The 22,119-nt window shown below is 31.7% G+C and overlaps 2 protein-coding genes across 3 annotated transcripts in view; both read left to right on the top strand.

Moving 5' to 3' along the window:
- LOC133176927 (uncharacterized) overlaps positions 1 to 15,332 on the top strand; it is a 180,926-nt gene extending 165,594 nt beyond the window's left edge. For both annotated transcript variants that reach the window (XM_061311990.1, XM_061311989.1), the window contains exon 4: positions 15,129 to 15,332. In XM_061311990.1, coding sequence (XP_061167974.1) covers positions 15,129 to 15,277 — 149 coding nt within the window. In that variant the 3' untranslated portion in view covers positions 15,278 to 15,332. The remainder of the gene's footprint in view (positions 1 to 15,128) is intronic.
- A 3,751-nt stretch (positions 15,333 to 19,083) lies between these two features.
- Positions 19,084 to 21,655, top strand: LOC133176879 (uncharacterized). Its single transcript, XM_061311933.1, has 3 exons — positions 19,084 to 19,101; positions 20,710 to 20,784; positions 21,067 to 21,655. The coding sequence occupies exons 2-3, from the start codon at positions 20,721 to 20,723 to the stop codon at positions 21,603 to 21,605; spliced, it is 603 nt and encodes a 200-aa protein (XP_061167917.1). The 5' UTR covers positions 19,084 to 19,101; positions 20,710 to 20,720; the 3' UTR covers positions 21,606 to 21,655.
- The last annotated feature ends 464 nt before the right edge of the window (positions 21,656 to 22,119 follow it).

Raw genomic sequence — 22,119 nt, 5'->3', positions numbered from 1 at the left:
GTAGTAATATTTCATTGATTTTAATTCATTACATGTTTATGTAAAAATGCAATACGCATGAATGGATCACAATAGAGTTAAATTTTCATGGCTTGTTATGCTATAAGCAGATGTTACTAAAATAAAAATGAATGCCTATGAAATTTAAGTCACAAATAACAAGCATATATTTCCTTTTCTTAATAAAGAAAATCATTGCTAGTCTATTAATGAAAGTTCATTCACCTAACACATTATAATTAAACTAATGGAAGGAAAGTTTGAGTCATAATGTAAATATGGAGAAATCCCTCTATTTTTATTTTTCTGGAAAACACCTAATTTAAACTTTGTCATCAGAATGAACTTTGATATTGAATTTAAAAAAAAAATGTCGTTAACCTCTGTCATGATGACTGAGTATTTCAGATCACGAACTTTCACTGGATTTGACAATTATTATGTAATTTCTGTAAATAAATCGTTAAAATATGCATTTGATTCAAGATTATGATTGAATTAAATTTGAAAAAGACATCACGACACCTAATAACACTGAGCCAACAAAAAATATAAGGAACTATGGGTGTTACACCAATAAAAATCTCCCCAAACTAGATTTGCAATGAAGAGTGTAACCCATTATCCTTCCCTTAGACTATAAAAGACTTAAGAATTTTGTTTGAAAGTATTCTTGTAACTACACAGAATCAAATCACAGGTACATTTGTAAGTACAGGTTGAATAATCAAAGTAGGTGAAACAATTTTGGACATTTATTTTTGAAAGATTTGCTTTCTTTTTCATGCATTTTTTTTAAACGCCATTTTTTTTAATTGTTTGATTGTTACTTGGGTTTTTGAAGAATTAAATTTCAACTTCTCAGATAATCTTTTCTCAGATAAGACATTTTAACAAAAAGTTTTTTTTCGAAATACAGAGAATACTTCATACTCCATTCTTAAAAACTCACAAAATTGAGCTTAGGGTTGTAATTTTTTTTTTTTTTTAAAAAAGTAATAATGAAGATAACAATGTGCTTACAGTCAACATGAACGCCGTGATAGTGTTAATCTCCATTCTGGTCTCCTGTAACGCGGGCAGTGATTACAAAAAAGGTTCAAAAGGTATACATTTTGGATCCGGTGGACATGGCGCTGGAGTAGGAGGAGTAGGATTTGGAGGACTAGGAGGAGGAGGGGTACTTGGAGGAGCTGTAGGAGGACTATTAGGAGGGGGAGGACTAGGAGGAGGAGGAGTAGGCGGAGGAGGACTACTTGGTGGAGGAGTATATGGACCTGTCGGTGGAGGTACAGTGGGTGGAATATTTAGATCAGGTAATAATTTCGTCCTTATAAAAAAACGTTTTCGGTTAATAAAATTGATAGTTTCAATTAAATTTTTAATTCTTATTTGGTAATTTTACTTGTAATGAATTGAACAGAGAAAGATGTGATATCAATGACATTCAGGCTGTTTAACTTAATAGGTCACAAGTTCTATCTGGGGTGTATAGAACTGGGAATAAGATATGAATCTCGAAATATCGCGGTACTTATTTCTTTTGAGTAAAAATCTTACTTCAGCTTTTCATAAAATGCTATTCATAAGCGTAACAATGAGGTAACATTTTATTGGAAATTATTTTTTAAGCTTGCTTCGTTTAATTTATAGTCTATTGCTAAAACAGTGAAGTCTTATTTACCTCCATAATTTGGGAGTCTCCTTGTATAGGTGAATTGGGATACATTGCGGTTTGGCCTGTCATGACGTACAATTTTTATTTTCTTATTCAACATGTGAATATACATAAAAACTAAACAACAAAAACCGTATAAGGATTTCAAAATATGAACTTCATTGTGTTTTTTATTATGTTTATACATTCAATGGTATAAATAAAATTAAACGGGAATGGAAATCTGTAAAATCATATGGAGAAATGCTGCACGCTTTATTCATTAATTAGTGATCACGAGGCAGTTACTTATCAAAATGCATTATCATTTGATATTTCTAAAAATCCTCATAATTTTATTATCGCTGTTCTTTTTTAAAATCAAAAGATATAAATTTAATCATATTTTCATCATGTTATGTCAACAATCAAGTGTAATATTTTCCCCTGGAAAAACAACTGCGTTTCTCCCACTCGGATGTTCATTCACTTAGTCTAAATTTTGGCCTAAATGTGATTTTCTAATTAAAAAGGAACCTTCTTCTCAACTTTAAAGTAATTATTTATTTTTTGAAACTGAATGTATAACTTACCCGCCTTCACATCTTAGAGGAAGAACTCAGTCAGAAAATTGTAAATATTTCTAATTTTACTTGACTAAAGCGATCCCATTTCTAAACTTTCGTCATTTTGTAAAACAAAAGAGTGCATTTCGATCCAGGACACAATAAAAGATAGAACAATATTAGGAAGAAATTATTTCGAATTGATGATATTTTTTTTTCTAAATCTCCGTATGGAATGAATTGAACAGACATCTGCCATATTGAATACAATATGGCTGCTATGCAAATAAGCAAAATGTACACAATTTCTCCATACGATTACTCTTTGTTTGAATATTTTTTTCCCAACGTGTAATCCATACTTTGTTCATCATCACACGAGTCTACAATCAGACGACAGACAGAAAAATCCATTAACAAGAAGGATATGTGTTATGTATCCTAATTTTTGGAAAATACCGCAATACAATGGAACCCGCAATGAAATGAGAATTGGGTATATAGTATATCTGAAAAAAAAAACTCATCTACGAAATGTTAGTGAAAGGGGCGCATTGAGAATATGAATTTTCTTTTGATGATTATCAAATTTAATTATCATATCTGGTTACACTTCGATATTATTTTTCAAAAAGACTGCTTATTTATTTTATTTAACCAATTTAAAGGGGTCTGGACACACTTGCATTGACGTTTTGTTTACAAATTTAAAGTTATATTTTTATTCAAAAATAACCGCGGTTTAATGAATTGAAGGTACATGAAAATACTAAAAAATCAAAGACAGAAACATTCTTCATAACATTATGTCAAACATCGGTTTTGTAAACACGGGCACGAGCTCTGTTATTGTCAATGCTTTCCTCTTACCATGTGTTTAATTTGTTTACTTTACACAATCACTGAGCGCGGACTGGCATTACTAGTGAGTTGGTTTTGCTTTCTCACCCTTCTACTCTGAATGTTTTGTGGATAATAATTTTAATATTTTTTCATAAATACGCAAAAATATTCCATTTTTCTTTACTATTAAAGATAAAATTCACTTCGTGAAAGTGCAAAGATGCGTGTCAATCGAACGCGAAATTAGTAGTTTTAATAATTTCCAAAAAAAAGAGAATTTTCTAAACATTTATAATATATTTATGCGAAAAGATTTAGCAACATATAAGTCATTATATTATACTGAGATTTGTAGAAAATTTTAACGTTAAATCCAACAATCTATTGGAATTTCTATGGGTACCAATTGCGCCCCGTTATTAGCTGACCCTTTTTTGTATTCATATGAAGTAGAATTTGTCCAAAATCTTGTACGTGAAAAGAAGAAAACACTTGCCGTGGCGTTCAACTCGACTCAAAGCTCGTTTGTCGTCCGTCTGTACATCTGTTCTCAGTCACATTTCTCTTTTGAATTCTTTTGAATTCTTGACGTCTTCTCAAGAATTACAGGGCCATTTAAAAAAAATCGATTGAAAATTATCTTATTTCTAAGGAAGGTTCATGAGAGGTTCATGCCTATAAACAAAGGGGAATAATTTTGCAAAGTGAAACTAATTGATAGGAAAATCTTCTCAAGCATAACTAGATAAAAAGCGACAAAATGGACTCGTAAGCAAAAGCTTCCATATATAGTGTAGATTCTAATTATTCTAATCGTGGACAAAATGATTATGGTTTGGTTACAATAATTAAAGTTTTAAAAAAACATTGAGAGAGAAAGAGAGAAATCTGAAGATTAGGTCAAATTTTATTTTAAACATAGATCCATTAGCTATACATTGGAAAGAAGACTCAAAGTTTTATAAATGATGAGGTGTAAGTGAAAGAAAAATCTTTCTCTAATGGTTATTAAGTTAATTAAATATTACAGGCACCTCTTTATAGTGTACATTCATGTCCATGTATTATATTTGGTTTATCAGCTTTGGTGAGAAATGGTTGGGCCATTACAGAGGTCATCTTTTATAAGCGGTATTCTTTAAATTTATCCGGTCGCCCGCGTGGCGCAGTGGTTAGAGCGTCTGCTCTAGAGTCGCGGAGTAAGGAGTTGATCCTTACGTCGAGGGTTCGAATCCCACTGTGGGACGTGGAGACCGGTCCTTCGGATGAGACCGTATAAACCGAGGTCCCGTGTCGCAGTAGGTGCTGGCACGAAAAAGATCCCTCACTGCTCAATGGCCGTAAGTGCCGAGTGTAGGACAAAATTTGCAGCTCTCCACCGGCAAGTGGTGGCGTCTCCATTTGAGTGAAAAATTCTCGAGAGGGACGTTAAACAACATGCAAACAAACAAACATAAATATATCCGTTACAGTAAAACAAAACCTTAATACCCTGTTCTATTTTAGATATATCCTCATGTATTGTAAATCTAAATATGCTTCAGTTTTCCTTGCTCTTTGAATAAGTGTGTTTTAGCAAAGGGTGTTCCATCGTAAAAATATTTTTTTAACAGAGAAATTTAAAAAAGACTTCATCCTGAAAAAAATATAATTTGTAATCTTTAAATAAGAATTATCTCATTATTTAAAATAATTGTTGAAAACTCGTGCTTCATGAAAATGGTCTCCGAGTTATTAAATGTTATATTCTTTTGATAGAACCAGAAGTATTAATATATATATTGTTTGTATGTTGTTTAACGTCCCTCTCGAGAATTTTTCACTCATATGGAGACGCCACCACTTGCCGGTGGAGAGCTGCAAATTTTGTCCTATACTCGGCACTTACGGCCATTGAGCAGTGAGGGATCTTTTTCGTGCCAGCACCTACTGCGACACGGGGCCTCGGTTTTTACGGTCTCATCCGAAGGACCGGTCTCCACGTCCCACAGTGGGATTCGAACCCGCGACGTAAGGATCAACTCCTTACTCCGCGACTCTAGAGCAGACGCTCTAACCACTGCAACACGGGGCCTCGGTTTTTACGGTCTCATCCGAAGCGACTATTAATATATAAGTGATCGCCATAATTTTTTGTTTCTTGACTTCTTTTAGGCAAATTGTCCGAAGGCTTAAAGCTTGGAAATGTAATTCAACTTTTATTAGATAAGTGAATTATGGCGTGAATAGAATTAGGAAAAATAAGATTCCTTTGGCCATAACTTGCAAGAACTGGTTTCATCTTTTTATCTGCACGGTGGTACTTAAGAAGATTTCAAATGACCTTTCATTTTCATCAAATTTCAATTCCCTTTACACACACATATAAAATATTTGCAAAGTTTAGTTGAAATTGGCTCAGTAATCTGAATCAACATTCATAGCATTAAGCTTTGGTAAAAAAGTGAATTTACCTTTTTGTAAGACATTGAAATTTTGTTTTGCTCTCTCCGCTAAATAAAATAGTTGCATAAATTGTGTATCTTAAACCGGAAGAAATGGTAATGCATTACTTTACTAGGGTAACGGTAATGTAATGCATTCTTTTCAAGAAAATAGAGTAATGATGATAGCAATTTAATGTCCAAATTCTAGAAGTAATGGTAATGTAATGTATTTGGTAATGTAATGCATTACATTACAATGTAATTCATCCCAAGCCTGACGTACATGTACATAAATTCACACATCGAAATGTCTGTACTAAATAACTTTTACCTAGAAAATTCTCAGAGTGAACAACAACATTTTGCTGTTAAACTGAAAAGCATCAACTATATGAGAGACAAGCAAGTCCTGCTACAAGCTCATTAATGACTGGTACAAACGCAACATTTAATATTCTGTACGTTTTTCATTTACATATTGAGCGTATAACTTCCGATCTGGATGATGATAAAACCTTTATTTTCTCTGTTTTCTCTACAAGTTCTCTTCCTGCATGATTTATTTATTATTTTATGGTGAGAGAAAAGGCGTCAATTACATATATGTAAAAAGTGAATACATTTTGTCTCAATAAGAAAAAAGCACACAATCATAAGGAAAAGGCAGAACTTGGTCTGTCTTTCATGTCATCAAATATATGCAGTATTGCTGCGCATCATTTAGCCAAGAGAAAAAAACTGTGTGTGGCGTATTCTTCCTTAATTATCAGTTATCAGTTATTATTTAATAATATGTATTGGTATGGTATTTCGATGTTTCGAATTAAGTAAGTATTGAGGTTCAGTAAGTAATATTATATAAAATGGACATTCCATAGCGCTATCTGCACAATTTGGGCCATACTTGCATCAAACACATAACGTTGGATATACTGTGTGAAATGCATTTGTCAGAAATGTTTTTCATCCTTTGTTGTAGAAACAATATAACTAAAAACAAAACTGAGGACAATTTTTAAACCAAATATAAAACAGATAAGCACTGCTTCTTGGAGACAAAAATGTCCTGTTACGCTTACGATATTATGTTAGATGTTTCATGAGAAAAATATGTTGAACATGCCATAATCTTCTCCAGTTAATTCAGAAAGTCCGCAATGGACAGGCATGTATGCATAGATTTTGAAAGAGAAAGCAGGGGTTTTAACCAAGTAAAAAAAATTTGACAAGCATAAAAACTAAATGTGTTTGTGAAACACTGATGCCCTCGTATGGCAGCTCATGGTGAAGGTTAACGTTTCTCAAATGCAAGTCAAATATGTGTGAAATATGAAAGCCCTAGCACCAACTTTTCAAAAGTTATTGTCAGCAGTTAAAGTTTTCAATAATAGGTCAGACTCTAAGCTGAAGGTCAGAGGGTAAAAATTGTTGGTATCCAAGGTAGGGGCCTTTCACAAGGAACACACCTGTAAAAAGTGAAAGCCCTATCATAATTAAACCATTCAAATGTTATGGCCAAGGTTAAAGTTTTTCAAAAGAAGGTCAGTCTCAAAGGTCAAGGTCAAAAGGTTAAAATTGTTGGTAATCAAAGGAACCAATCAAAAGTTATATCCAAGTTTAAAGTTTTTTGCAGACAAACAGTCAAACAGACAGCTAAACAGCTAGACAGGGCAAAAACTATATGCCCCCGAATCTTCGAAAAAAAAATCTTAGATTTTTTTTTTGTTTGGTTAATAATCCAACAACGAGGATTCGCCATCATTTCCAACTCAGATCAAAAACGCTGAAGGAGAGGCTTGCCTCTCTCCCTCTTCAAAAGTGGTAGTGGGGGCAGTAACTCCCTATGATACGCCCTACAGAGTATGATCATACTTCTAATTTCTCCACATCTCCCTATCTTCATAACATTTCTGAAGCCCACAAATAATATAATCACAGTTTAATCGTATACGATAGCATTTACATGGTATCTGTGTTGTCTATGAATCCCGAGTGACGTGGCGTTTTATAAGAATATTTTAGAATATTAGACGTTAATTCAATAGCATTGAATATTTACTAGTATATCGATATAACTACATATTTATTGTAGCATATTGGCAATAGTATATCGATATGATGAAATCTCTTGCTTTGATCAATATTTTCAAATCATTTTTTAAACTTGATTTAACTTACAGTAATGAAATCATTCAAATAAAGGAAGGTGCCTTAAATTATGTTAATTAAAAACACATATATGCAATTCAAAATATGTGCATTAATAAGGAGTTATAACAATTTATATGTCGATAAGACAATGATAAATAAGACAATGTACACAACTAATGTAGACACCTATACACTTCCGTGGTAATATACTGTCCTTAATGTGTTGTGTGTTCGCCTCATAGTTAAAATGATACTTGATAGGTAGACAACTCAAGATTTTGGAAAATTTTAACTCTAGTCTAAAATATTATCTAAAAACAAGGCCCTTGTCATAATCAAGTGGTAATCATTACCATTTAAAATTGATAAAAAGTACCTCTTATTTCATTCTTAATTTTCTCGTAATAAGGACGTAACTATCTCTTCATAACGAGATGCTCACTCGTTATATGGTGTTAGTCCTCGTACCAGTCCGAGTAAAAATCAGACAAAATTGGTTCGGAAGTGATACATGAAAATAATTAAAATGTGTATCTCCATTATACCAGTGAGGAGGAATAATTCCATTGATATTAACATTTCGTTTTAAAGCCTTTATAGAGAAGACCTTCCAAATCGAAAACTTGACCAGTTGCTAGGGTGGAAATTTCTTTAGACAGGTTACCATAGTAATCATGACCCAAAACTTTTAATTTTATGTTCATGGGCCAAAATTCTTTAGAATTAGAATAATTTCTTTTTTTTTAAATTACGCGAGATAAGCGAATCGTCTATGAAGATGGCAATACTAGTATTCGGTTTGAATTTTTTGAATTCACACACACACACACACACACACACACACAGAGAGAGAGAGAGAGAGAGAGAGAGAGAGAGAGAGAGAGAGAGAGAGAGAGAGAGAGAGAGAGAGAGAGAGAGAGAGAGATTCTTTGAAATGCTTCTTTTTCATGAATGGAATTTTATTATATGTCTTTAGTAAATACGAATAATTCAATTTTTCCTTTCTTTCACTTTGAATTTATGTTCTCCCTAAAATAGAGCGTTCATTTCCCAATGAATTGAATGTCAAATTTACAGGTCCAACTTATTTTAATGAACGCCTCAGTCTTTTTTATTATATGTTGTTTAACGTCCTATTCGAGAAATTTTCGCTCTTGAGACGTCACCGTATGCCGGTCATTCTGTTAGTCATTCAGGGCCATTGAACAGTGGGGGTTCTTTATCGTGCCAACACCTACCGTGACATATGACCTCGGTTTTTAAGACCTCATCTGAAAGACAGACTAGCGATTTTCACTTCTAGTGCCGGGCGCATGGCGAAGGAACAGTTACTACCTATGTTTACGTCTTAGGTTTGCCGTGCGGCGAACGAGAATCGAACCTGGGCCTCCTGATCACGAAACGAGCGCCCTTCCACTACGCTACCGTGACCGGTGATGTGCATTCCTATTTTAAGTCAGTACGAGAATAACAGGGAAATTTCAATATCATAAGCTAACATTCTGCCAAAAGAATGATTATGTTCTTTTAATGATTTATATTCAGCTTTTATAATTTTTATTTCGCTCTGTATGATTTAAAAGAAATATTTTAATCATGTATTTATTTCCAAAAAATACAATAAAAAATTTTGTGGAGTTGAAAAAAAGAAAAAAAAGTTCAAGTAAACAACGATAATGACAATAATTGCTGACTTTGGTTAGTGCCGGGTATGGCAAGGGATATAACTCTATAGAGAGCTACGTGTTTTAGTATTCTGTTCACAAGTGATAGTCCAGTTAATTTGGTGAAAATATGGGCTCAATGTCAAACTAATTGCAGCACAAATTATTTTGACATTATTCAAATCTAACATGTACAATATTTTTGCAGTAAAAAATTTAAGAAAACCTAATGAGCGGAAAGCATAATTTTGGCATGATTTAATTAGCTATGGAAATTACTATAGAAAAAAGGCATAACTCTGTTAATTTATCCAATGTTTTGCAAAAGAGAATTTCTGTTTTTCATTAATGCGTAATCTAATTTAAATTTTTTGATACAGTTTAATAGATTATTACTTCATATAGATAAGAACAACGCACGCTAATTCTCGATTCCAGCCTACATTTTACACCCATTTTATTCAATATAAATGACACTTTGGCCATTAAAACTTGATTGAATGCAAAGAAGAGTTCATTAATAAATGATTATTATAATAATTTTAAAACCAGTGTTAAAAACGTGATTACTCTTATTTAAACGACTCTCTTCAAAGAGGGGGGGGGGGGGGTGAAAATTTTATCCATTGAAATCAGGCTTTAAAAATCGCTAGATTTGAAAAAAAAAAAAAAAAAAAAAAAAAAAAAAAAAAAAAAAACATGGAAATGGACAAATGACCCTTAAAACTTTCCGAATGTTTAATTATGTAAAATTCAACATTAAAGATTGATAAAATATCTCATTTGAATTCCGTAATAAAATGATCAATTTTGCAGTTTTTTGTCTGTTAACATATGTTCTCAACCCCAAAACAAAAAAGATTTGATATGAATTTGTGAAAGAACAATTCATAAAACCCATAAAAAGTTTCTTTTTTGTTTCTCGGGGGGTTGGGGGGGGGGGGTGTTATGTTTTAAAAATATTTTTCGTTGTCCGTTGATATCTATAGTGAAAAACGCAATAAATAAGTTATGTTTTATAAAATTTCACATAAATATCTATATAAATATGAAAAATCATTCAAATATGTTAACTTTTGAAAATCAGCAAAAATATCTACAAGTCATGGAAATGAAGATACAATAAATAAATGCATATATAATACAAAAACTATGATATGAAATAAGTGAGTTTTGGAGAAATATTATGGTGAAAAATTATGTAGGACCCTTTTATTAACATTTTATATAGGAAATGCACTGAGAATTGCAAAAACACTGATTTGACAAAATATAAAAAAGAAGGTTCAACTTGGCTTGGTAGACCAAACGATCCAGAATATAGCCTGTTTAGTACAATTAAACCTACTCAAGGGTTCTTGAAAAATTCTATACGATAACCAGGAACCTTGCCAATGTCCTTAACTGTCAATCATGTTGTACATGTATGATCACCGTGTGATTGGGATTATGGTGATAACTAAATTCTTTAAACCTGAAAAACAGGACAGGAGACAGTATAAAAATTAAGCTGTTTATTGATGAATTTCCGTTGCAAAAGTGATCATTTACAATCATAATAAAAGATATAAAAACAACGATACTCTGCATAATTAAAATGAAAGTGTAAGATAATGCCACAAATAAGAACATGTGTTAATTATATAAACATCATCTCATAAACACACAATTCATTACATGTATTTTAACACATCTCAGTAATGAATATCTTTATTATAAAAATAAATGAGTCAAATTCAAAATATTGAATTAATTTCAAATTAAGGAAGAATTGTTAAGGGAGAAACTGTTTCTTTTTAGTATACAGGTGGGATTATATGTCATTCTTAAAACGTGCATAATATCACATTTCTGTGACAGTCTAGTGTATATAAAGCAGAAAGATTTACAAAAAACTAAAAATAACCACTGTGCGCTTTAAAAAAATGTTACGAATGTAGTTCGAATTTCCTTGACAATACATTATATAGAAAATATGCATTATCCTTGACCCAAGCGCCTATGGTAAAATCCACTGCAACGTTCACTTGAACAACAATGTTTTGAATACTAAATAGAAAACCAGTACAAATAGATGCAAAATATCCGGAAAAGCCAAAACAGTAATTTCGACATAATGATTTCTTTCAAAAACCTCTATTATTTTAATACTAAAACACTGCTTAATAATTTTGTTTCATGACACATACTTTTCAAATATAAAATACAACATATTTTTATCTTCAGATTTGTGAAAAATGACATTTTGTAAATATGAGATTATTACTTACATGTACTATTTAAATCAACATGAACCATTAAACAAAATGTAAAAATGGAAATAAAGGAAAATATAAGGTACAAAGTAAATCTACATTACCTGAAAAAAAAGGACAGGAGACAGTATAAAAATTAAGCTGTTTATTGTTGAATGTCCATCGCAAAAGTGGTTGGACAAAAACACGATACCGTCCTTTTTCAAGGCGTTGAGTTAATCTTGCCACTAATTGTTACAAAAGGGTGTTAATCTAAAAGAACTCATATTTGACATCAAAAGGAAAGATTGACAATAGGGCTTTACGATAAAGTACGATTCAAGTAATTAAGAAAACAGAGTTCCATTTGCGGAAAACTAAGAAAAGCACAGATTTTACACGAAAGGATGACACTAACTGATTTCAAAACTTTTCTAAAGAAAACTGACAAAGGGCCTTATAAAAGTTATTTATTCTTCTTAATCCAAAGCCATGAAATTGATTGAAGTAAATAAAAATATACGAACTTGTAAATAAAACTTTATAAAGAAAATAATTTGAAACTGATAATAGATTTATACTAAAAATAGAAAATATATCAGAGGATCAATTTTACACTATAATAACTCTTTATGTACATTCTTCTAAATAGTCATGAATAATTTCAATCTTTAGTCTGGAATATACGAAGGCCAGTCTCGACCACGTCCGACTTGCCAGGACTTGCTTCGGCCATATCCGACTCGATCAATTTTAATATATTTGTTTGCTGATTCAAGTAATGAGACTCATTTAATAAATACGGAATCCTTTACCTTTGTTTTATCTCTGGAATTGCATATTGGTGGACCTTCGGGAATATGGCACATTTTGCCTTACAGCCACACAGCGCCTCTACCTAGACCTTGTACCCTCTACGCCAATATTCCTTCACCCCGTTCGTTCTGCAAACAACGGATGCAGTTCCAGACGAATTCCTAAGTACTGTACAAATCTACGCGGTCACACATGTACTAAGGTTTATCGACAAGCAAATCAATTTCCAAAATAATATTTAAACGGGAATATTTGTCATTTTAATTTACCGTGGCTCTCCACTCGATGTGTGACCATTGTCCAATTATTTACTGACAACAAAGCAAGTTTCTGTCTACTTTATGTTGCAATCACTTTGGAAAACTGCACGTGCAGATTTCATAGCTTACGTAATTGACAAATTTAGTAAATTATTATTAAGATAATATTACAAAGGAGAATTCTTTATTTTTGTATTTTTAAAACAATTATACCCACTTTGTGTACTAAAGGCTTTTGGTCCCCACTTCCCAAGATAAATTCCTACGCAGTTTTCGGCATGTAGATTTCGTGCAAATTTTTCGAGTAAGCAAAATAACAGATATGTACAGGAAAAGTAACATGTTTGTCATTAAAATTAAATTGTAAGCATTGATTATTTAACTTATTTGTTTCATCGAGAAACGAATCTAAAAAAAACGAATGGCACACTTTTTAATGAAAGCTTTCGGCCTTAGTCGATCTTTTAGTTAGGCTTGCGTTGCAAAAGAAATAATGTATCATTGATTCAATTCATTTAAACATATGTAAATGTTAATTTAACAATTGTTATCAAAAATGATTTTAATTCCATGGTATGTCTTATTATGAAGCATGATGTTACTACAAATAAAAGCGAAATCCCATGAAAAAGTGGTAAAGGTCTCAAATCATGAACAATTGTTATCATTTCTATTATCGAAAAAGAAATCATTGATGGTCAATGAATCAGAGTCGCATTCACCTACCTCATCAATTTGTGGAAAGAATATCTGAGTTGTAGAATCTCTTCAATATTTCAGGGTTTTTTTTTTCCTGGGAAAGCACCTTATTCAAAATTTGTATTCAGTATTTGTCGATAGAATTAATTCTGATATTGTTTTTTGCTTTTGTTTTTTCTAACCTTTGTCAAAATGATTGAGTATTTCAGGTGCATGAAAACTTTCACTGCATTTGAAAAAATATTATATAATTTTTTAACAAATCGTTTAAATATGCATTTCATGCAAGTTCTTTGTTAATTCAAATTTAGGAAAGATATTACGACGAATAATAATATTGGGCAAAAAATATCAGGAAAAGTAAGGAGGCAGATCAATGAAAAAAGTCAACCCAACCAAAGTTGTGGTGAGAGCATGTGGCTCGTTGCAATCCGCCTAAACTATAAAAGACGCAAGGTTTTTGTTTGAAAGCATTCTTGTTCCTACACAGAATCAGACTGCAGGTAAGTGTAAGTAGAATTATCAAAGTTAGAAAACAACGCATTTAAAACTTCTAAAAAAAATTTAAACTTATTTTCTAGAAAGATTAACTAATGATTTTTAATTTTTACAGTTTGTAATAACTTTAAGAACAACCCTCTCCTTTGCAAAATAATCTTTAAGATCTATTTTCCAGGAATGACAAAAGTCATGAGAAGATTGGAAAGAGAGTAGTAGAATAATGATTAACGAAAATGGGATATGTTTTATTAAATTAAACATTATCTAGTTAAGAAATTGATCATAGATTGCATACATGTTTTTCGTGTCACTCAAGATTATTTCATATAAACTATTAACTTCTCAAATACAGCTTTCTTCTCAGATCAGTCATTTTAACAGTGTTTGAAATATGCTCCGAATGGTAAAGATGCTTTATTAGAACCTACCTGTTTTAACGTATGAAGATGAGTTGTGGAATATTTTTATGAAATTAAAGCAACAAATTGAATTGAAAAAGAATAAAATGGTATTTATAAAACTGATGTTAATGTGTTTACAGTCAAAATGAACGCCTTGATTGTGTTAGTTTCCATTCTGGTTTCCTGTAATGCGGGCGATGATTACGGTTCTAAAGGCATACACCATTATGACGATGGGGGTCATGGCGGAGTACACGGAGGTGTAGGAGGACTAGGAGGAGGTGTAGGAGGACTAGGAGGAGGTGTAGGAGGACTAGGAGGAGGTGGAGGAGGATTGGGAGGAGTAGGAGGAGTATACGGAGGAGGAGGGGGAGGAGCACTGACCAGACTACCACTAGGTAAGAGGGGCACTGGGCAATTGCTACGAATTGAACGGAAACATGATCAGATACGCTCTTACTAGGTATAAAAACAAATAGGCTGTATAAATATTGTGAAAAACGTATTCTTTTTAGCATCTTTGATCTCTTAATAGTAGTTGTTGTGTTATTTGTTGTAGTGGAAAAATACGGGACTTGTCCTAGTCCTTCTGAAACAGACCTTCAACAACTTGGACCTTTTTGCTCTCACGACGAATTTTGTCACGGGTCACAGAAATGTTGTTACAATTCTAAAAGAGGCGGATACGTCTGTCAGATCCCACTTCAATATCAAAAATCCGGTAACTGCAATAATTTCTTTATGATGCCTCCTTCCCATCCAAATCGAAGAGCATGCAATGATGACACCCTCTGCCCCGGAAGTGGAAAATGCTGTAAACGATTTCCATTTGGTCAAATTGACACGTGTACATTCTTCAGCTTTTTTTATGCTGGCTTCGGTGGAGTAGGTGGTTCATTTGGCCCAGTAGGCGGTTCATTTGGTCCTGTAGGGGGTTCATTTGGTCCTGTAGGCGGTTCACTTGGTCCTGTTGGTGGTTCATTTGGTCCTGTAGGCGGTTCAGGTGTGGTTAGTCCTCTGCTACCCGTATTTCCTCAAGGCTCCAAGAAAAAATATTAAATGTGTGCTTCTCATTCCTCATTTCTGATATAATAAACTATATGTTGCAAATGCATTTCTTTTTGTTTTATTTTTTTTTTTATTAATGAACACTCTAACAAGAAGCTCAAGTGGGTTTTTCTGGTCGAAGTATGGATGTCATCCTTCTGTCCAATTTCAGCAAACAAACTTAAGTGTATATTTTTAAATGAATGTCCTCTATAGGGACATACAGGAACAATTCTTCCAAATCTCCTCAAAATGTTCTTGTATTATAGATTTAAGTTAATATCTGGCCTCGGAGCAAAGATAAGGCCACCAGAAGAAATAACAACAATGGAAAAAATATTGGAAGATCTTCTCAAGAGCAGAGTTTCAGTCATCAGTCAAATAAATACTAACGCATATGTATATATATATATATATATATATATATATATATATATATATATATATATATATATATATATATATATATATATATATATATATATATAAAATGTATGTTCAAATTTCATTCCAATCATAATTGTTTAAATCTAAGATACAAAAAAGATAGGAATGGAAGATCTTTGAAAAGCCGTTTTCCTACGAAGAACAGTCAAATTAAAATAAACTTGCCAAGCGTATTGTAGAATCAAATTCGTTGAAATCATATCCCTCAGAGCTAGACATAGACAGCAAGATGCAATCTAATTTTTATTTAATAAGAATTTAAATCTCTTAGAGAAGATCACGTGTCGACATAATAACCAAGTACAGTGGCGCCGCGTTTATCAGGACTCCATTAATCCGGACGCTTCACCTTCCGGTCGATTTCTACTACAAAATTTAATATTTCATTGAAAAATGGCTCGTTTATGCGGACGGTAATTTTTCAAATAACGACATTTTCACACTTATCTTGCAGTAGTGTTAATTGTTGCAAAAACATTGGTCATGCAGACAGTTTGAAGGCCGTTACCTGTGACCTACAAACAATAGCGTTTATAATTAGCGTGTGTTTACCATGTGTTTACCCCAATTAAATCACGCTTACACTGTGCATTAATTAAATAAGAATCCGTTCAAAATAATATTGCTACACGTATATACATCAGATTCTGTAAATTAATGAGAATTTTGGAGAGTTGTAAATAAAATGAACAATAAATTACGAGCAATTTCGTAAAAGTCCTGATCATGTTGAATGCATTAATTTAAATTACAATTTTACATTTCTAAAAACGTAAATGTATTTGAAACGCTTTTACCCACAAGACAGTTTATAAGGTACATAATTGAAGAAATATCTTTCTATTTAATGCACTACCGTCTATAAAAGTACATTGCTTTAGAAAAGAGATATCAAACTAGCGTTAGGTATAGAAGTTGTTTTCAAGATATTTTTTTTTTTTTAGAATTTAAAGGAGATGGGCGAACATAGCCAGATAACCAGATACCAGGTATATAAAAATCATGTTCAATTTGTGAATTCAGTATTTAGAGTAAAGTTCACATTATTGAAATTTATGAAATTATGATAAACAAACTTTCTGAAGAAAATTTTCTCGGCAAAATTTATTCTTTTTTTTTTAAATAATGTGGTATTCGTGGGGTTCGAACCCTAGCAATAAAAATCCTGAATATCATTTTCTCTCGAGACTAGCACGCCAACCACTAGACAACACAAGATCTGATGAATAGAGGCATTTAAATCATGTTTGTGATATGACCTTGACTTAATGGACTTCAAGTATTTCTCGAAAAGATGCGAATGATATGTCATAAAAGTATATTTTTGTATAGTGGGTCTTTGCTCCATATTTTAGGAAACTAAAAAATGTATATTTTTATGCAAACTTCGAGGATTAACTTTCAAAAAAATGGAGCGAAGACCCACTCATATCGAAAAATAGAGTTATAATATAAGAAAATGACTCTTTTTGCCCTCTTTAGTGTGTGTACAATATTTCATAAGCAAATAATTTCAATCTTTGTGAGATTTTTGCAAATTGTAAAGATTTTACCTAAGTTTATTTTAATGTAAGATGAAATATCAAGGAAAATTTTGATATAATTGAGATATTATTTTTCACCTTCATATTTGTCACACTATAGGCTTTTCGTTCGTCATGTTCACCCATCTTCTTTAAACTTAGAGTCTTTAGAAAAAAAATATATTGATAATTATTAAGATGGCTTGTGTTTAGGTTCCATGTTTAAAATACTTTCACTAATTGCGCGTCTTTGAATTAGCTTGCAGAGTCCAGTTACTATAGTAGCCCTGTGTAATGAATATACGGAATTACTTTATTTGAACATTTTCAATGATGATGCTGAACAGTTCTGTCATATCATATGAGCTGCAATAATTATAAAATATGACGAAATAAAACAATAGATCAAAGGTTGCTCAGCCCATAAAAAGACATGCCAAAAGAGGAAAATAAATTTCCCTGTGTTCAAAAAATGGCGTTCTCGGCATAAAATTGCCGATTCTTTTTTTCCGTATAAATTACATTTTAATGTATTTTCTTTATTTAATTACATTGTACTTCTTTTAAAACTATAAAATATTAAAGTTTTTTCTTTCTTTACCTTCACATTTGATACCAGTATATGCATATATACATGCTTGGAGAAGGTTTTCTGAGAAGAGGCGTCAGGATAAACGAGGCGTTTATCAGATCCAAACATTCTTTATCAGATCCAAGCATACTGTAGTCAATGAGGATAGTTTCATATCCCCCTGCTTGAAATGGGTATATAATGACGGGGTGTCCGTCCGTCCTTCTCTCCATCCTTTATGCATTAGAGTACTTCTTATCCGCAACTCCTCCTATACCACTGAATAAAATCTAATGGAATTTTCACAGAATCTTTATTACATATGCCATTGTGCAATCTTATTTCACCTTTTGATCAGACACATATTTAAGGTTTCCCTTAGCGAAACATGGACTGACATATTGTCTATAATATTGGGGGCACCAATCTCTTATCCGCAATTCCTCCTTTACTACTGAATAAAATTTAATGATACTTTCACAAAATCTTTATGACATAGTGCCATTGTGTACTTTCTACTTTAGGTTGTGATCGGACAGATATTTGGGCTTTCCCATAGTAAAAAATGGACTTTGTCGTCATACTCATATGGGAGCGAGGCTATATTTTGTGAACTCACTGTTCACAGTTCCTCTAGTTCTTATAACTGTACCTTGTTATGTTGCAATTTTTGATATAGATTTTAATTTTGTTTACTCCTACTAGAAACATTTCATAATTCTTTTTTTTTTTTGAAAGAAAATGCAATAATTTAACAATTTAATGCAATAGCTACATTGGATATATAGATAATGAGTTGATTATATATATATATATATATATATATATATATATATATATATATATATATATATATATATATATATATATATATATATATATATATATATATATATATATATATATATATATATATATATATATATATATATATATATATATATATATATATATATTGTGTATATATATATGTGGATGTGGGTGTGGGTGTGTGGGTGGGTGTGCTTGCGTGTGTGTGTACTATTGAATTCAGAGGACATAAATATGTATGTGACATGGGTTAAAATTACCCAGTCTTCTTCCTTAAGATTAATATACACATGTATCATCCTTGAAACCTGTGCGCCGTTTGATGTACTTTTGATTTTTCCTTAATTAAAATACTTATGTTAATTGATTATCTTTATATTTGGCATCCTTGCCAAAGGTTAAATTTTTGTGTCGGATCGTTCTGTATAAAAGCAGCCTGAGTCCCCTATTCCAGCATTCCACACTTTTGACGAGGAATCCTCTTGGTAAGTCATCTTTTTCGACATTGTACATGTATAGAAAATCAGTCGTATTTCAACCCTTGTACTTCAGTTTCATCTACATTGATCATACTAGCAATTTAAAGTGGTATATTTTGAAAAAATTAAGAAGAAAGCATGTTTAGTATATATATCGTTATAGTATATATATCGTTTAACTTTTGATCAAAATTTAATAGCATCTGCATCTGGAATGTAGAATTCTTTTGAAACATTCACGATGATCCATTCATTCTATTGATCAACATCAGTATCTGGAATGCAGATTTTTTGTAATACATTTACTATCATTCTAATATTTCACATAATTCTGCCACAAATAAGTTTAGTCTTATTAAAGATTATTGAAATTATTACCTTTTTAATGCCTCCCTAACAAAAAAATACTATAGTAAACTATAGTTAACTATAGTTTACTATAGTTAAATATAGTACCAAAGTAAAAACTTTGGAACTTTGATTTACTATAGTAAAAACTTTGGAACTTTGATTTACTATAGTGAAAACTTTGAAACTTTGATTAAGTACGATAAATTCCGTGGAATTATGTTTTTGATTCCCATTCTTTACAATTTATGATGTTTCAAGTTTAAGATTCATAAAAGTTTTAGAGAACATTTTAAAAACCTTTCCCTAAAAGAATAATGTACAAGATATGAATTTTATTGTAAAGGTTGTCGCTTGCGCCGATAAATAAGCAATATTTATTTCAATGTATTTAATTTTAATGTTATGCAGATGTAACGTAAGTTTTATTTATGGACAAAAAAAATTGTGTCATTTAGAATCAAAATATCTGTTTCATCAACTTCAGTCAACATGTATTTTTTTTTTTTAATTTATAAATGTAAATATTATATTTAAATTAACTACTTTGTATATTTAAATAAAAATGTACAACAAAAACCAGCCCCAACCAACCCTATATTCACCCCCTCCCCTAAAATGGCTAAATAATAATAATAAAAAAAATTAATAAAAATACATAAGTTGTTAAACTAATAAAAAAACTTCGAAACTTTGATTAAGTATAGGGAAAACTTTGAAACTTTAATTAAGTATAGTAAAAACTTTGGAACTTTGATTTACTATAGTGAAAACTTTGGAACTTTGATTTACTATAGTGAATACTTTGGAACTTTGATTTACTATAGTGAAAACTTTGGAACTTTGATTTACTATAGTTAACTATAGTAAACTATAGTTTACTATAGTGTTTTTTTGTTAGGGCTGTTATCAAAACTTAGTAAACATGAAAGCATGATGATGATATAAAAAGAGCATTAAAAAATATTCTATTTTTTCCGACTCAAATCAAGGCAGAATGATGTTATTATGTATCAAATAACATGTATTTCCCCCGGCTATGGAAATTTATTATCAAAACAAGAAAAATTATATATCCTATCAATGCAAAGTTTATTAGTTTCTTTGTATTCTATTATTTCACTATTCAAGGAAAACAGCTCTGTAGCATAGCATAAATAAGAATGCTTTTGTCGTTTCTTAACACCGTAAATTTATTTTCAGAATGCCTCAAATATGTTTTTTAAAGAGGTTAAGTATTTTATATGGGATATTTAATACTTTCAGACCACCCCAAAATGAACACACTGGTTGTTTTTTCCGTATTGGTAGCATCTTGCTTTGCTGGATACGACAAGAAAGGTACATTTCTAATATTTATTACTTTACTGAATATCAAAGTAATAAATATATCTACCTGGTATCATAAAACTCCCAAAAATAATAAACGTAAATGTGTCTTATAGTTTTATTTTTATTTTTGTGCTACTGAATTAAGAAAAGGAAAATATGGGCAAACAATTCTTTATGATTGACTTTTAAAAACCTTTATTCCCTCAAATTTCCCCTCTCCTAGAAAATATCTAATAAAGATTAAGTAAATGTCTTTGTAATTTGAATATTAATACATTGATTACTTTTTAGTCATTGGTCCAGGATTAGTGAAGTATGGAACTTGTCCTTACTATCCTGACCTTGGTGCCGTAGGCAGGCAATGCTCTAATGACTATCAGTGCCCTAGACAACAAAAGTGCTGTTTCGTGTTTGGAGGTTGGAGAAGATGTCAAGTTCCCATCGAATTTCAAAGAAATGGAAGATGCCCTACTTATACCAATTCCTTTGGATCCTATTGCAACACTGACAGAGATTGTTATTATGGTCAGAAATGCTGCACTGGTCCATATGGAAATGTCAACACATGCAAAAATGTCTATTATGCTTTTAATACACTAGGCGGTAATTTCCCCTACTCTGGTGGAAATGTTGTTGGTTCATTCCCACTCCCTGCTTATTCCGGGAATGTTGTTGGACCTTATTCACCCTTCTTTTACGGAACAGGAGTTGGTAGCGGACCTGTTGGTAGCGGACTCTACGGACCTGGTGTTGCAAGTGGACCATACGGACCTGGTGTTGTTGGCGGACCCTACGTCGCCCCCGCCACACCTATTAAAAAAATCTACTAAAATCCTTCTGTGTCTTATTTTTTGACGTTAATAAATCATTTAGCATCTTATATGAGTACTCTTTTCTTAAAAACTGCAAAGACTGTCATCTACAATGCTTTAGAGTTTTCTCATTAAGCTGTCTTCAATATCAAAAAATATTAGAATAATCAACAATATGATACATTTTTTATTGCTGATAATAAACAGGGGGGTATTAAGATGATAAAAATAGTAACAACAAACTAGTGCAACTTTATTCGATACACTGAAAATCAAATCGGTATTTTTTTTGATTGTGGATTATGACATTTAAATCTAGGATTATCATATGTCTCTTGTACTCTAAATCTAGTCAAAAACATCAAACAGAGTCTGAAGAGTATTCAACGTATGAATTTTGCTTATAATCAATTAAGAAGACTATTGACTGTTTTGAGGAAAAAACAGGTTGCCCTTTTTTACTATGTACTAGTCTTTGTAGATATTGTGGAACCACAATAATATATTTTTAACTTTTCAGTTTCTTTTTCTG

This window comes from Saccostrea echinata, unplaced genomic scaffold (genome assembly GCF_033153115.1).
Source record: "Saccostrea echinata isolate AGI-Se365-2 ecotype Australia unplaced genomic scaffold, CSIRO_AGI_Sech_v1 ptg000084l, whole genome shotgun sequence".
In the NCBI taxonomy this organism is placed as follows: Eukaryota; Metazoa; Mollusca; class Bivalvia; order Ostreida; family Ostreidae; genus Saccostrea; species Saccostrea echinata.
This window is presented reverse-complemented; position numbering and strand designations above follow the sequence as displayed.